Source organism: Carassius auratus, unplaced genomic scaffold (genome assembly GCF_003368295.1).
Source record: "Carassius auratus strain Wakin unplaced genomic scaffold, ASM336829v1 scaf_tig00022091, whole genome shotgun sequence".
In the NCBI taxonomy this organism is placed as follows: Eukaryota; Metazoa; Chordata; class Actinopteri; order Cypriniformes; family Cyprinidae; genus Carassius; species Carassius auratus.
The window spans coordinates 25,422-41,975 of record NW_020525165.1 but is presented as its reverse complement, the minus strand read 5'-3'; the positions used below and the strand labels follow the sequence as shown (position 1 = coordinate 41,975).

The 16,554-nt window shown below is 39.6% G+C and overlaps 1 protein-coding gene across 1 annotated transcript; it reads right to left on the bottom strand.

The window, feature by feature from the left end:
- Positions 1 to 5,157: 5,157 nt before the first annotated feature.
- On the bottom strand, positions 5,158 to 16,519 carry LOC113077292 (leucine-rich repeat and fibronectin type-III domain-containing protein 5). The gene is made up of 4 exons (XM_026249710.1): positions 16,122 to 16,519; positions 8,942 to 10,362; positions 7,350 to 7,692; positions 5,158 to 5,942 (listed from the first exon to the last, which is right to left on the bottom strand). Exons 2-4 carry the CDS (start codon positions 10,333 to 10,335, stop codon positions 5,400 to 5,402), a joined length of 2,280 nt encoding a protein of 759 aa, XP_026105495.1. The 5' UTR covers positions 10,336 to 10,362; positions 16,122 to 16,519; the 3' UTR covers positions 5,158 to 5,399.
- Positions 16,520 to 16,554: the final 35 nt, after the last annotated feature.

The following is a 16,554-nucleotide window of genomic DNA, read 5'->3' as shown; positions in this document are numbered from 1 at the left end:
TTTTTTGTAAAAATTTTCAGTTTGAAATTGCTTGTAAATTTCACAAATAATTACATAGAAATGCATTCAATTAAATGTGATTTTTTTTTTGAAGTAGAAAAATGTAAATAGTATTTTCTTATAAAATATAGTCCAGTGATTATTTAAGTCTAGTTGTCTGGATGTTAGCCCACAGATGAAGTGTGTGTGTGTGTGTGTGTGTGTGTGTGTGTGTCTGTGGTCAGGTGATCGCTGATGTGTGTGTGTGTGTCTGTGGTCAGGTGATCGCTGATGTGTGTGTGTGTGTGTGTGATCGTGAGATCTGATGAATGATGATCAGATGTTACAGATACTGCAGGAAGGGACTAGACCGAGCTGATGAACTAGTGTCTGGTTCAGTGTCCGGTCAGTCCAGTTCATCATCAGATGCATTAATGCTGTTTTAATGTCTGTCTGGTTCTTGAGGAGAGTATGAAAGACTCTGATTCTCCAGATACTCTGCTTTAATGAGCTCCGAGTTCATGAAGACTCCACAGCTGCTTCACGTTCAGTGATGCACACACACACACACACACTCTCTGTCTCTCACACAAACACACACTCTCTCTCTGTCTCTCTCACACACACACACACACACACACTCTCTGTCTCTCACACACACACACACACTCTCTCTCTGTTTCTCTCACACACACACTCTCACACACACTCCGTCTCTCTCTCACACACACACACACACACACACACACTCTCTCTCTGTCTCTCTCACACACACACACACACTCTGTCTCTGTCTCTCTCACACACACACACACACACACACTCTCTGTCTCTCACACACACACACACACTCTCTCTCTGTTTCTCTCACACACACACTCTCACACACACTCCGTCTCTCTCTCACACACACACACACACACACACACACTCTCTCTCTGTCTCTCTCACACACACACACACACTCTGTCTCTGTCTCTCTCACACACACACACACACACACACACTCTCTGTCTCTCGCACACACACACACACTCTCTCTCTGTTTCTCTCACACACACACTCTCACACACACTCCGTCTCTCTCTCACACACACACACACACACACACTCTCTCTCTGTCTCTCTCACACACACACACACACACTGTCTCTCACACACTCTCTCTCTCTCACACACACACACACTTTTAACCTCAGTAGAGGTGTGCTTGCTGCAGTTATTGCAGGTTTATATACTCATTTGCATTCATGATAACTAATAGACAGATAACACATCAGTTCATTCAGACAGAGACTCGTTTAATGGATGTTTGTATGATGAAGCGGTGGATCTGGAAGGTCATGAATATAAGACTTGATATAACTTGCATCCCATTTTTTCATGATTGACAACATGTGGGGCTATTTGTAAACTAATTTTACTGCATTTTAAAGGAATAGTTCATCTAAAACATTTGCTGTAAATGTGTTCACCCTCAGTTCATCAGAGATCAGGATGAGTTTGTTTCTTCATCAGGTTTGTAGAAATGCAGCGCTGCATCAGTGTCTCATCAGTGGATGCTCTGCAGTGAATGGGTGCCGTCAGAATGAGAGTCTGATAAACATCCCAATAATCCACAGCACTCCAGTCCATCAGTGAACATCTGGAGAAGATAAAACCTGAAACACATCCAGCATTAAGATGATTTTAACTCAAACACATAGAGTCTATAATCCAGAATAACACTTCCTCCAGTGAAAAAGTGCGTTTATGTTGTCTGTCACATGTGTTTAGATCTGTTTAAACGCTGCTTGATCTGTGCAGATTTCTCTCCTGATTCAGACCAGAACACTGTTTCACTGGAGGAAGTGTTATTATGGATTATAGACTCTATGTGTTTGAGTTAAAATCATCTTAATGCTGGATGTGTTTCAGGTTTTATCTTCTCCAGATGTTCACTGATGGACTGGAGTGCTGTGGATTATTGGGATGTTTTTATCAGATTTTCATTCTGACGGCACCCATTCACTGTGAATTTGCAGTTGTTTTGCTGCTGATCTCAGTTGACGGTTGATTTGGGAATGGTGTTCTCCACAGGGATATTGATGCCTGCAGATGCATTATTAATGTTTCTCATGTTAATATTTGGCAGTGGTGCATCTGATGTGAGCTCGCTTCTGTGTCTCTGCTGCAGTTTAGATGCAGGAGTGTGTTGCCAAGGTAACGGAGACATGCAGCAGATCCCTCAGAGACGTCAGATCAGATCAGATCCACTGATGAGCGTTAGGAACGAGTGATGGAGCACAGAAAACTGAAAGGAACTGTTTACCTGAGAGCACTTCAAATCAAGCCACAAAGCTTTATTGTCTCGGGGTAGATTATACTCTGTGGTCATGTGATCATCGGGGATTATTTCGGAGTGAATACAGCAGCGCAGTGCATTCCCAAAGAAACATGACACCATGAAGAGCCAGAAACTTTACGAAGGCATCCGAGACACAGCATCAGAGTGATTTACCACAGCAGTAAACACACATGCAGTTATTATTAGAAACGGCAGGTGAAACTACATTTCCCAGCATCCTCTGATTCAGTATTAGACGCATGATGTCAGTCTGTTATTATTGGTTTGGACGTAATAGAGCTGAAAGCATCCTGTGCAACGATTTATTATATTTTTCTTGTTTTCTATCTGATGCTGAAACTCGGGGTCAAAGGTCATGATGCAGAAGATCAGGACTGAGTTTCTGATCACATGGATTGTGTGCTTTTATTGATCCGCCGCAGTGTTTCACTTTCTCTTGCTTTGCATTTGAAGAGTAATCACATTCAATATTAACCATTCATTAACTTCCATTAATAATGCACATGTGCTTGGAATTGCTTAGTGCTCATATTATGATTCTTCGTTTATTTCTCTGCGCAGGTTTGAGCATTACTGTCTGTCCTCATGAATAATTAATTCAGCAGGATTGAGTCTAATGAGTCTTTCTCTCGCACTTTAGAGAAAATAATAAAGTTTGAGTTATCTGGTCATCAAAACACAAAAAACATTAACTATACATCGTTCGTGGAACTTTTTTCCTGAAATTTTCATGCTTTTTAAATATTACTTCTCCAAAACATCCAGAGAACATTTAAAAATAACTTTTTCCACAATGTTTGCAAGTTCAATTAAACGTTGCCAAGAAAAAATAAAAAATTATGATTTAAACTAACAAACTAATGATGTTTAATAATGTAAATAATGTTTTCATAACATAATGGGAACATTAGCAAAGCATTCTAAGAACGTATTTTTGTCAGCTGGGGATTTACGCATGTAACCTTTAATAGTGTTCACCAAACGTTAGCACAAAAACATTTATACAACATTTTTTAACCCTTTTAACTAGATGTTCAATGTTAATTCTCATTTCAAAATGTAATGTTCCTTTAATGTTTGCAAAAGTCTTTACAAATAATGTTCACTTAACATTCATACAACCAAGAAGAACATTTGGAAGATTCAGAAAACATTAAGAAATAATGCTTTTATAACTTAATGGGAATGATAGCAAAACATTCTTAGAATTTTAACTTAATTAGAATCAAATGGTCTGAGAAATATCAATTTCCAAACATTCATTTGGCCATTAATTATAATGCAGTGATATTATGTGATCTGATCATCATCAGTCTGTCTGGAGTCACATGAAGAAACAGAACACACTGAGACAGACTCGATCCAGAAAAAGATTGAAATAACTGACCTAAAACCATTTTTATCACTGTATAAAATTTCTAAGAACATATAATCAGTGAATTACCAGTATTAACTTCATTGAAATGGAATTGAATTAAATTTCTTTGAATTCTAACCTCATGATTGCTCAAAAACAGTCCACATTTAAGAAAATCTACGTACATGTTATACCTAAATATTACTCCTAAAAGTATTCTAGCATTAACTCGTTTACTGGATAAAAATGATAAGTTATTCATGCTGTAGTGGTTTGTCAATAGAAGTACATATTCATTCATTTGCAGTCTGATAAGTGTGTATATAAGTAAATGTTTTTGACACCAACATACCTTCGTAGATAATTTCACAAAAAGTGTTTTTGACACTAATGGTGCTCCATACATAACCAGATCAAAATGACCTAAACTCGAGACATGGTGATATCTCTTGAAAGAAAAAAAAGATGTGTATCTTGAGGATCGTAAAGCATTTGCGAAGTTTCATCTCTTCTTTCATCACCTTCCTTTGAACAAACAGAAGAACTCGCTGCTCCTGAGGAACACGAGGATTAACACTTCTAAAAATAACGTCTAGTGCTTTGGGCTTTCACTCTCAGACCTTCTGCTTGATCAAACACATCATCTTCAGCCCGCTGCGTCTCTGCAGGAACGCATTGATCCCAAGGAGCTTCTGTGTGATTTGTAGGTGTTTCTGCGTAATACCTGAAGGAATAACTGAGCATTTACAGCAGATCTCATCTGAGATTCCTCAACATCGTCAGTGCTGATCTACATATTATAACATTTATCAGAAGATTAAACTCTCATTAGAAAGGACATATGTCTATGTTATGAACAAGTCCAGCAAGAGGCGATGTGATTTCTTGGCCTCTGAATAAAAGCGTTTTGTGAGAAGTTAGTACGATCCTGTTTCCGAATTTTCCTTTTGTTGGATTCTCTCTTAATTCGCTCTTCCACAAATTAAAGCATATAAAAGCTATTGAATCAGAGCAGAAAGCCTTAAATTCATAATGTCGTGGCATTAAATGTTGCATGAACTACAAAAAAAAAAAAAACATCTTCCTCAGTATTTCCGTCTTGTTTTTCAGTACAAATATCTAAACAACATTGTTTTGATCATGAACTCAGTTTACTTTGTTGAATTGAAAACAAGTCTTATGTTCATTTTGCATCTCCAGTAAATGTCTCTTGATTTAAGAATCTTGTAGACATTTGCTCTGAAAATTGACTGGACAATTTGTGTTCCCTTTAATTTATCCCTTAAATCTTCATTTCTTTGGTTGTAAAAAGGTGTTAAAATCTTAACTATACCTTTATAAAACCTGTATAGTTTTTAAAGCGTACGCACCAAAGTATATTCCATTTCCACAATTCTTCAATATTTGCTGCAGACATTTCGCTGCCTTTTCCGTCATGACACATTGTGAGTCATATTGAACAAGAACACGTGTATCATTTTCACATTTTATTTTACACAACATGTTTGTATGCAGTGTCTGTGTATTATTCCATAAAACAAAGAAATATACAAGTCGTAATATTGTTTTACTATATGCAGGAAACAGTATTTAATTTGTGCTTAAAAAACGTTGTCCTCTCCGTACATCTTGACACTTGACAGTCCGAGACTATAACACATGTACAGGGGCCTGAAATAGTATTAAAACCACAGAAGTGAAGTGCAAAATCCTCCATTATAACGTGCTCTCCAGTGCACACTGGGACTGGGACATCGAGGATCTCCCATTGGGAATCTCGCCCGAGTCCATCCGGGGAATATCTCCTCCGCTCATGGATAAGCTGCGTTTGGAGTGAAGCGGTTGTGCGTAGCTCACGTTCGCCGGATGTTTGCATGAGTTCACGTTGAGCGAGTGACGACGACTGACCCGTACGCAGGCCGCGGGGATCGTCTGATAGTTGTGGAGGCTCTGGAGCTGCGCTCTGCGAGACGATGGAGTCACTATTGTGGAATAAGCACGTACAGCGGGACGCACCTTGGCCGAGTTGTTCCTGTTGGTGTTCAGTTCAATGTTGACTTGTGTGTCCGCGCGTGCCGGACGGATCGGACGGGGAGACGCCGGATGCCAACTGTGGCTAGCTGCGGATGTGGTGACGGTGCAGTCCGGGAGAACCGGTTTGGATGCGACGGATGCGACGGATTCGTTCTGCGGAGACAGCTTCCGACACGCGTCTGGACCCAGAACCTGCTTGGACATGGACTTGATAATTCCGCAGACCTGATGAATTAATGGATTAAAAAATATTAAATAATTTTAACACAAACATTTTGGGATTAGTTCACCTAGAAATGAATATTACACAATTTATTACTCACTCTCATGTGGTTCCAAACCTGAAAGACTGTCGTTCATCTTCGGAACACAAATTAAGATATATTTGTGACCATGGACCACAAAACCAGTCATAAGGCTCAATTTCTTTGAGAAAGCTGAATAATAATCTTCTTAATAAGTTGACTTGGGAACATTTCAGATGTGTTGGTGTCTATGGAGGGTCAGAGAGCTCTCAGATTCCAGCACAAATATCTTAATCTGTGTTCCGAAGATGAAAGAAAGTCTTATGGTTTTGGAACAACATGAGGGCGAGTAATTAATGACATCATTTTAATTTTTAGGTGTAATAAGCCTTTAAACTCTCGTTATTAGAAAGGACCTTTATACAGAAAATTTGGAAACCTATATTAAATCACCTGGGAATGTTGTTGTTCCATATTAGTCACACGGTTTTTTATTTTTGTAATACAAAAAATATAATTTTTATTTTTCGTGTTATTTTTCTGTATACCTTCAAGAAAGAATCATTGTTATCTTCTCATTTGATTGACCTTTTAAACATCATATGTATAAGAATTTTTTTATCTCTGACATTTCCCCTTTATTATTATTTTTTATTTATATCTGTACGGTACTATACTGTTGATTTCTGAGCTCATTAACAGATATTTGTTCTTGTTGTGATCATGAACTCAGTTTACTTTGATGAATTGAAAACAAGTCTTCTTATGTTCATTTTGCATCTCCAATAAATGTTTCTTGATTTAAGAATCTTGTAGACATTTGCTCTAGAAAATAACAGAAACACTGGACGAAAAATACTGGAGAAACAGAAATACTGGATTCGTGTATGTATTCATTAAATTAAATTAAATTAATGTAGATTGTTTTTACATTCCGGGTCCATTTGCAACCAAACAATCATTATTTTATAAAACAATTATAATATTTTTCAAGTAAAACCTTATTGTATCTGATCAACAACTTATCATTGATGAGTAAATCACTTGATATAATGGTTCATCTTTAGAAATCCACATTCATTTATTTGCAGTCTGAAGAGTGTGTGAGACGTGGAGAAGGCTAAGTTAAGCTTTTGACACCAATATAACTTCATAGATAATTTTACAAAAATATAATTTTGACACTAAAGATACTCCATACATGGTTATAGCCAAGCAAAATATTTTTTTTATAAAACAAGACTTAATATCCTAAATAATTTTACTTGTACAGTAAATGCATGTTTAAAAATTTATACTAGAGTCATTTTTTACAGGGAAAGCATTTGCAAAGTTTCAGTCCCGTGCTAAAAGCTATGCATTTGTTAGAAATGTTGATTACACAGACCTGATGCTCGGACGGCGAGCGCACGTCGCCCAGCTCCAGGCCCTTCTCCACGCCCTCCTGCTGGCACACCCGGTATCGCACGATGAGGAAGATGATGAAGGCCAGGACGGACGCCACGATCACGCCGCCGATGATGACCACGATGGTGCCGCCCAGGAACTGTGACTGCATGAAGTGACAGCTCAGATACTGCGGCTCGGTGGAGAAGTGAACGCAGCCCACCACACGAGTAGCCGTCAGCGCCGTCATAGCGTCGTCGTAAATGGCCAGAACACAAAGATCGTACGTCATTCCTGCTGCCAGGTTGTTGACCGTGATGCTTTTACTGGTCGGAGGAATCATTCTGTAAGAAACAGCCATCAGCAAACATGCAATCAGAAACACTGCTGGAAACAATCCGTGTGAACCAAACACTCTTAAATGAAGAAATACTGTATTTACTTGGGAAGCAAAATGTCTTGCGATATGAAGTCTTGTTTTCTGAGACATTTGTCAATATGAAGTTAATTTAAGCTTAAAATAAGAACAAACATCTGTCAGCTTGTTTTCTCTTTAAAGGGATGATTAACTATTTATAATCTCACTTCATTTTGATGAATGTATTTGTGTCCAATTCGATCAATAATTAAGTCTGACAGGATAACACTAAGTTTTTTTGATTCACCAAAAATAACTGGCTCATAAGAGTCATTCATCAAGGAATCAGACTACAGTTGACATGCTCTATCGTTATAAAACAGTAAAAAGAGCCGGTTCATTAGACTCATTCGTTTGGGAATCAGATTGCACTGGTAGCTCTGTACGGGTTTGATTCACTAAAAAGAGCCGATTCATAAGAGCCATTCCATACTGTGATTGCACACCAAACTCTGAGCCAGATCTGCCTTCATGAGCCACCGAACCCCTCCAGACCGTTTAGATCCCGGCGATACACATCACAAACCTGCCGTTCACCACTCCAACGTGTGTAAAACAACACACTCTGGTCTTGTTTTTGTCTTGTAGGACAATTAAAATTGAGTAACATTATCGATCTGACTGCACTGACACTATCAGATGAGAACAAAACTTGAACCCAGCTGATGTTCCCATAAAACATTCTGAATCTGACGTTCTGTTCGTTTGTTTCTTGGTTATGTCAACATTAAGGGATAATTCTATTGTATCATTTTACAAATCATGTTACTTTTGAACATTCTGAAACAAGTAGCGACATTTAAAATAATGTCAGACGAACGTCCAACGAAACTGTTTCAGGAAAAAGTGTTCTGTGAATGATGTTTTTGAAAAACAGACTTTAAACGAGCATTCCATTAACGTTACTTCAAGAACGTTTGTTAACAACATTGAAAGAACATTGCCAGGATGTTTTGCTTAAATTTTTTAAAACGTTATTTGAAGGTTCTCTGAATGCTCAGGTTTCTTTTTTTATCTTTTAGAAGTGTTAAATTAAACATTGATTGTTTAGAAAAGATATGTTTGTTTTTTTCATCAATGGAACATTGAGGGAATACTCCACTGTATCATTTTTGCAAGCATTATGGGAATGTTACATTTGAATGTTCTGTAATGTAAAAACCAAGCAGGCTCACCTGTACACTAACGAGTCGTCGTAAGTGCCGTTGTATTGCACCTGGAACATCCGGATCCCTGGAATATTCCTCTGAATGTTGAACTTCACCAGAGCCGTGGATGCAGTGATCTCCGAGATCAGGACCCTCTTCTCCGCTCCACCCTTGTTGCCCATCGAGGAGCCTCCGTCTCCACCCGTCTTGGCAGAAGTGGCGATGTCAGATGACCCCGGATCCGGCTCCTGGACCATACTGGTGTCGTTGGTGAAATGTGGAAGTTTGGTGATGAGCAGATCCACCGTCTGCTGCGCCTCTCCGGACGGGTTGGACGCGACGCAGGTGAAAGATCCGGAGTCCTTGACCGTGCTGATCAGGATGTCCAGGGTCCCGTCCGAATGGAGGACGGTGCGACTGGAGTTGAACACCAGCTTCCCGTCCGGAGCGATCCAGTGCATGACGGGATCCGGGTCTCCTCGGGCTTTACAGCGCAGGGACACCTGCTGGCCCTCGAGAGCGTGCGTCTCCTGCGAGTGTCTGGTGATGAGCGGCGGCTCGCACAGGAACTCCTCCTCGGATACGGTCCAGAAATAGCGTCCGGCGAGATGCTGCGGAGCCGCACAGGTCTCCAGATCATCCTCGCGCCGCAGACGTCGAAGCCACAGCAGCTCACAGTTACAGTGCAGCGGGTTTCCTCCGAAACTCAACGCGAACGACGTCGGACCCAAGACACCAGACGTGGCTAAAACTCCGGCGCGCTGGAAAACCGGATCCGGCGGGAGCTTGTGGAGCTTATTAGACGTCACATCCAGACGCTTGAGCTTCTGAAGCCCGGAGAAGGTTCCTTCGGGGATGTAGTTGATCATGTTGTGGTCCAGGTTTAAGGTGTGCAGGTTGCTCATGAGCTGGATGGCGATCCACGGCACGCTCTCCAGGTTGTTGTAGGATAGATCCAGCTCTTCCAGCGCCAGAAGGTCGTTGAACGCTCCTATGTGGATGTGTGTGAGCTGGTTGTTGTTCAGAATGAGATGGTGCAGCTTGGACATGCCGCTAAACGTATCGTTGGTTATGTGGGTCAAGCGGTTGCTGTCCAGATGAAGGGCGCGGAGGTTCTCCAGATCGTTGAACGCGTGCGGCGTGACCGATCCTATCGTGTTCCTAGAGAGCGTCAGGTCCACCAGTTTGGTCATGTTCCCGAAATCCTTCCGCTTGATGCTCGTGATGAAGTTGTCCCCGAGTCGGAGCTCGACGGTGCGTCTGTCGATGTTCGGAGGGACGAACAGCAGACCCTTTTTATCACACAAGGTTGCCAGATTGGGGGACAAAACCTGGCAGATGCAGCGCTTGGGACACACTTGGATCTTCTGGGCCTTTAACGCCATTACAACAACCATCAAATAAACCAGTAGCGTCTCCATCTGGGTTGTGGGGATTGGTTAAACAACCTGCGGAGAGAGCAAACACAGAGACGCTTCTCAGATGACGTCAGAACACACATGAGCTAAAAGCCACAAGATACAAATTATATTTTTTCTGCTATCTTTAAAACATGTCCAAACAAACCAAATAATCCTGTGCATACAACCATTTCACGAGCATCACATCAGAGAATCTGACGGCTTGAGAAGCTTCCTGGAGACATGTCTTAAAGCTCACGCTCCACTGAATCGCTGTTTTTGATATGATAATGTTGATCCTTTCATCTTTGTGTTTGGTGAGATGAAAGACTCCTCTGGCCGTCCAGATACTCATCAGAATTAGTCTGATGTCTCCAAAGACCGAGCAGAGACAAAGAGCACCAACACAGATGCCACATCGTCGTTCCCTCGCATCGATTCGCTCGTGTTTCTGATTACTTGTGTGCGATGAGAAACATATTCTCTGAATGACTCTAAGGTCCTTGACGAGATATAACATTTCACACCAGCTACGGTTTTCATTAGAATGCTTCTTTGCAAAGATCATGAATGTTTAATTGAGGATGTGTGCATTTACAGAGGAATCTGAGCATTGGCTCGTGGTTTCTGTCGCTTTACATGGTGTTTCTAACATGCACTAAAATATCCACAGATTCTTGTCGCTTCTGTCATTTGTAACCTTGGAAAAGCAGGTCTCTTCTGAACGTCGAGCGCTGTCACAAGTGATCAGCGTTTCAAAGCTGTGCGCTGAGAATGCGTGTGATAATAACCTGCCGTGCATCAGGCCTGTGATCACGAGAGAGTCGCCATCATTACACTGTCATGAACACAATAGAGGAGCCGCGTGTAAAAAGAGGCAATAAAAGTGAAGGATGAGGGTGACACCTGACATCTGACAGTCTGGGAGAGCAATGAAAAAGGGAGCGTGCTAAATTATAAAATGCATGAAATAAACAACAGGAAGATGTGCGCCGATTCATCTCTGTCACACAGAAAGGCCACAGCTTTACATAACGACTTACTGAGCAAACGCACGTGACAGTGTTCACAAAGATGACACAATGCCTCGTCCCTGCTAAAATATGTTCTGAAAGCGTTTTCCTACCGTTCCCAGTAAGTTATAAATGTGTACTCTGACTGTTTTGTTTTTAATGTTTTGTAATTATTTTAATGCAAATGTTGAGGGAACATTGTATCATTTCACAAACATTGTGGGGAATGTTACTTTTGATTGTTCTCTGAACATTCTGAAACAAGTAACATTTAAACGTTAGATGAACGTCCAACTTAAACGCTTCAGGAAACTTTGTTTCAGAAATGATGTATAAATAACAATTTTGTGCTAACGTGCTAAAAAAACAAAAAAAACAGATAACAACCCAGCTAACAAAAGAATGTTCTTAAAATGTATCACTAACATTGTAAAAGGTTATTTCTGAATGGTTTCTGAATGCTCCAATGTGCAAACATTATGGGATTGTCTGAAACAATTAGTAACGTTTAAAAAATGAGTAACAACAAAAAACATTAGATGAACTTCAAACTAAAGTTTAAGAAATAAAACATTCCACAACCGATGTGGAAATAATGTTAATGTGCTAACATTTGAGAGCATGATAACATCCCAGCTAGCAAAATATGTTCTTTTAACATTTCAAAATGTTATTTCTGGATGTTCTATGAACATTAAAAATGTGCATAATTTGTAACTTTCGGCAAGCATCCAAACTAAAATGCTTTAGAAAGAAATGTGTAAATGTTTTTGTGTAAACGTTTTTGCAAACATTAAAGAACAAATTCCTTGGAAAGAACGTTCCATTAACGTTACTGCAGCATTGTCAGAACGTTCTGAGAACATTCCCTGTTAGCTGAGTATAATATGATGCATTGAACGTATTCCTATAATCATAACACACTGAAGCTCACGGGTCAAGGACAAATGACCGTGTTGTTGGTGTTTAACAGGCGGGCGATGTCACCCTCTCTGCACCTTCTTCATTGAGTCTGTGTCTGGTGTTGTTCGCCATCCAGCTGGCTGCTTTAGTTGGCAAAGCGTCTGTATTTTGAGCGCGCTTCCCCTCAGAAACACCGCTGTGAATGTGCTACTGGGTGCTCAGAGCGAGCCATATTTCTGTTATTCTGCATCCTATTTTTCGCAGCCAACACTCACTGAAGCACAAATGAAGCAGCATGAGTTTGGCACTGTTTCCACACATCTACAGCTGCTACACCGAACACCTTCAAACCAAAGCTAATGACGCTAGCACGACTCGAACCCTCTGCCTTTCAACCCATCAGACATTCTCATGTTGCTCCAAACCCGTTTGCTCTTATATGATTGGCTGGACACAAATTTCCTGCTGACAAAAAAAAGGTTCTTCGAAGGTTCTTCAGATTATCAAAAGGTAAGAAAGAGATGGTCCTTGACTGAAAAGTTCTTTGTGAAACCAAAAATGGTTCTTCTATGGCATCTCTTGAAGAACATTTTGATGCACCTTTATTTTTAAGAGTTTAGTTCTGAATATCAAAAACGTCAGCTTTTTAACTGGTTCAGAAATGTTTTTATATACGTACAGTAAGGAAACATTACATTGTATCATTTTGCAAACATTATGGGAATGTTACTTTTTGAATGAAACATTTAATGAACAAAAATATAAATGATGTGTTTGTGCTAACATTTTGAGAACATTATTAAACACCACATAACTTTAAATGTTCTAGTGACACATTCTATGAACCTTGTCATAATGTTGTGCGAACGTTCCTTGTAAGCTGTGTTTGAGCTGTTTGAGCTCAGGTAACGGAAAATTCTCACAACTTTCACTAACATTTTTTAAAAGTTATATAAATTATAGGACGAAATGTTCTTAAAGAAATGTTTATGAATTTCTTATAACTTCATAACTTAAAATTTGATTCAGTTTCTGAATGTCGAGAGAAATTATTCAGAACGTCCTCATGATGTTATTTATACTTGTTAAAATGTAACATTATAATGCTATTGTAACAGTATAAAAAATATACATACAAAAATCATTCTGTTTTGGGTGAATATAAATTTAGTACAATGTTGCAAGAAACACCTTTTAAATGGAGTGGAGGTCAAAAGTAGAATCTGCAAAAAGTTAATTATTTTACTCTCTGATGCTGCAGAAACCATGCATTAAGAAAACTTTATGAATTTGAAGGTCAGGGTAAATTTAACTTATTTTGTCTCCTGGGAAACATTCAGCTATCTTCTGTAGTCTCTGAAGGGCAGTACTAAATGAAAAAATATGATATTTATAGGCAAAATAAGAAAAATTCTGTTCAAATGTTCTCACGCCCCCGGTTCTTAATGCTTGGTTCCTCCATCTGGAGCATCAGAGAGGGTCTGAACCTTCTGTAATAGTTGTGTTTGAGTCCATCAGTTATCCTCAGAGTGAAAAGATGCATCTCAGAATCATGCAGTCATTGCTGGAAAGGGTTCAAATACACAAAAATTCTGGAAAACCAAAGAATTTGTGGGAGCTGAAGGGTTTTTCTGAAGAACAGCAGACAGTTTCTCTGTTCAGGACAAACAGGAGACTCATGAACAACTATCACCAAACACAAACACATTCAGGTTCAGGATCATTCAGGAGACATCGCAGTGTTAAGAATCAGGGGGGTGAAAACTTTTGAACGAGATCTTATTATTTTCTTTTGTATGATCGCTCTATCTTGGTAAATTAATTAACACTGCAGATTCTTAAGTAAACTTTTGACCTCAACTGTAACAGAATTACAAAAAGAAAATTGACATTTTAATGTTTTAGAAACATTTAAAAAGCACTGTACCCACAATGTTTTTACAACCTGAATCTTTTATCTGTGAGTGTTCTTCTCCAGTGTGTTTGTGTTCAGATTCATAAACAGTTATTCCTACAACAGTGCACTGCAGGAACATGATTTTCCATTTGTGCTTGATTATTTGGATTCATGCCTTCCACAATCTGCGTGTGACTTCATAAACTCATGTGATCCGTGAGATCAGATCCGACACTGCACTGTTCTCAGACTAACACATGTTTCTGCACTTCCTCACTGCTAAAGACATGAAGCTGAGTGCATTCTCTTATTTCTGTGCATTAGCTGCCAGTAGACCGTCTGCACTGATAGAGAGACATCAATGATTTACACACACACACACACACACACACACACAGATACTGAGAGTCAGACGCTTCATTAATGGATGACTGAGAGTGTGCTTTAAGACACACTTTGGACTGTGACTTTGTAATATGATGTGTTTTGGGGTGAATAATAAACTGTAGAGTGGGACCCTTTTATAGTTTATGGTCTTGGGCATCTTGATTTAAGGATGTTTAGGTGTTTGCACTGGAAAACAAGATGGAAATACTGAGGAAGAGATTCATTGTTTTCCAGCGCATGCAACATTTATTGCCATGACTTTATGAATTTAAGAGTTCCTGCTCTGATTTAAGATCTTTTCAGGCTTTAATCTGCGAGTGAACTAAGACTTTTTCAGAAACCCTGGACTCAAAACTGTTTGGTTTACCAACATTGTTCAGATCTATCCTCGTCTCGTGTTCAACAGAAGAGAGAAACTCAGAGAGAACTACGTGAGGGAGAGTAACTGATGACCGCTTTCGTTTTTTGGGTGAACTGTCCCTTCAAAAGGAACGCATTTGAACATCAGACCAGGGAAGAAAGCAGTGTAGTCAATATTAATGCTAGAAATCAGTGAATCTGCTCAGAGAGTACATTTAAAATAAAAGGTTCAAATAAATCAAATAAAAAGTTAAAAAGAAGAGCATTCATTTAAAATAAAAATCTTTTCTATCAATATACACGACTGTTCACAAGTTTGGGGGCAGTACATTTTTATTCTTTCTTTTTTTTTTTTTGTTAAGATGTGTTAAATTATGAAGTGATAGCAAAGATTTATATTTTGAATAAATGCTGTTCTTTTTAATTTTTTATTCATCAAAAATCCTGAAACAAATATTGCAGTTTCCAATATATATATATATATTTGGCAGCACAACATTGATAATTGTAATAATAAATCAGCTTATTAGAATGATTTGTGAAGATCATGTGACACTCTATACTCGAGTAATGATGATGGAAATGCATGGATTTCTTTTTTATATCAAATATTAACAATGTCACAAGAACATTGCATAAACAGTATCTTATTTAATAACCTTTAAAAAGCAGTAGTGAAATGTGTCTGTTAGCTGACTAACAGAGTGTGAGTATTTAGGCACATTCATGAACACATTTTCAGAAACCGATGCTTTGATCTGAAAACAGCCATCCATCCGATCACAGGTTATCTGAAACAACACTAACATGAAGCATGAAGAGCTCATCTCACATCCCTGGAGCTGGAAAAACAACCAATTACTGCCCAAAGATATTCAAGCATGCACAATCCTATTGAACACTCGTGCATTTTCTTACAAAAGCAAAATATCCCAAGCGAATAACGCAAAGATGGATCTGAAGGCCTGTCCTGGGTGAGATCTGTCCATTAGGGACCCTGATGCTGTCACTCAGCTCGATGTAAAAATGCAGTAAACCTGCCATCATTCCGAGTCTGTAAATGCATTGCACACGGTTTATTGATAACGAAATACATGCATGCTTCATTTCGAGCGCACTCGGAGCAGATGTGACCTTGCAGATGTTCTGATCGAGTGATTAAATGTGTTATCGTGTTTCTTTCTCATACCTGTCCTCGAGATCTCAGCGATCTGCATCTGAGGATGGAGAAGCATCGCATCATTTACCTGTAGAAGAGATCAGCTTTGCTTCGTAGGGGCAAAGCACGCCGTTTTTCCACCCAAATCACCGCATTTTCAGCAGCTCCTTCCTTCTGATGACCCAAATAGATCAGTGGGCATCAGATCCTCCCTCATCAGGACCTCGATGCGCTTCCAGATGTCCATGTCCGAAGCGCGGACGAGCAGCTGATTAAACTCCCTTCTGTAATGTGTGATATGTTCATTAGGATTCTCCTTTATTGATGAAACCGCAGACAGAAGCTCGAGCCGGGATCGCCTCTCCGCATTACGCCTTCATGCACCCAAATTACCAACTCTAGTACGGCGAGGGCTCGGCTCATGAATATTAATTAGATCATGATGCAGCCTTCCAATTGAACGGCGCGCTTTGGAATATTAATCAGACACGCTGACGTAGAGACGTTACCCTCCTATAGTG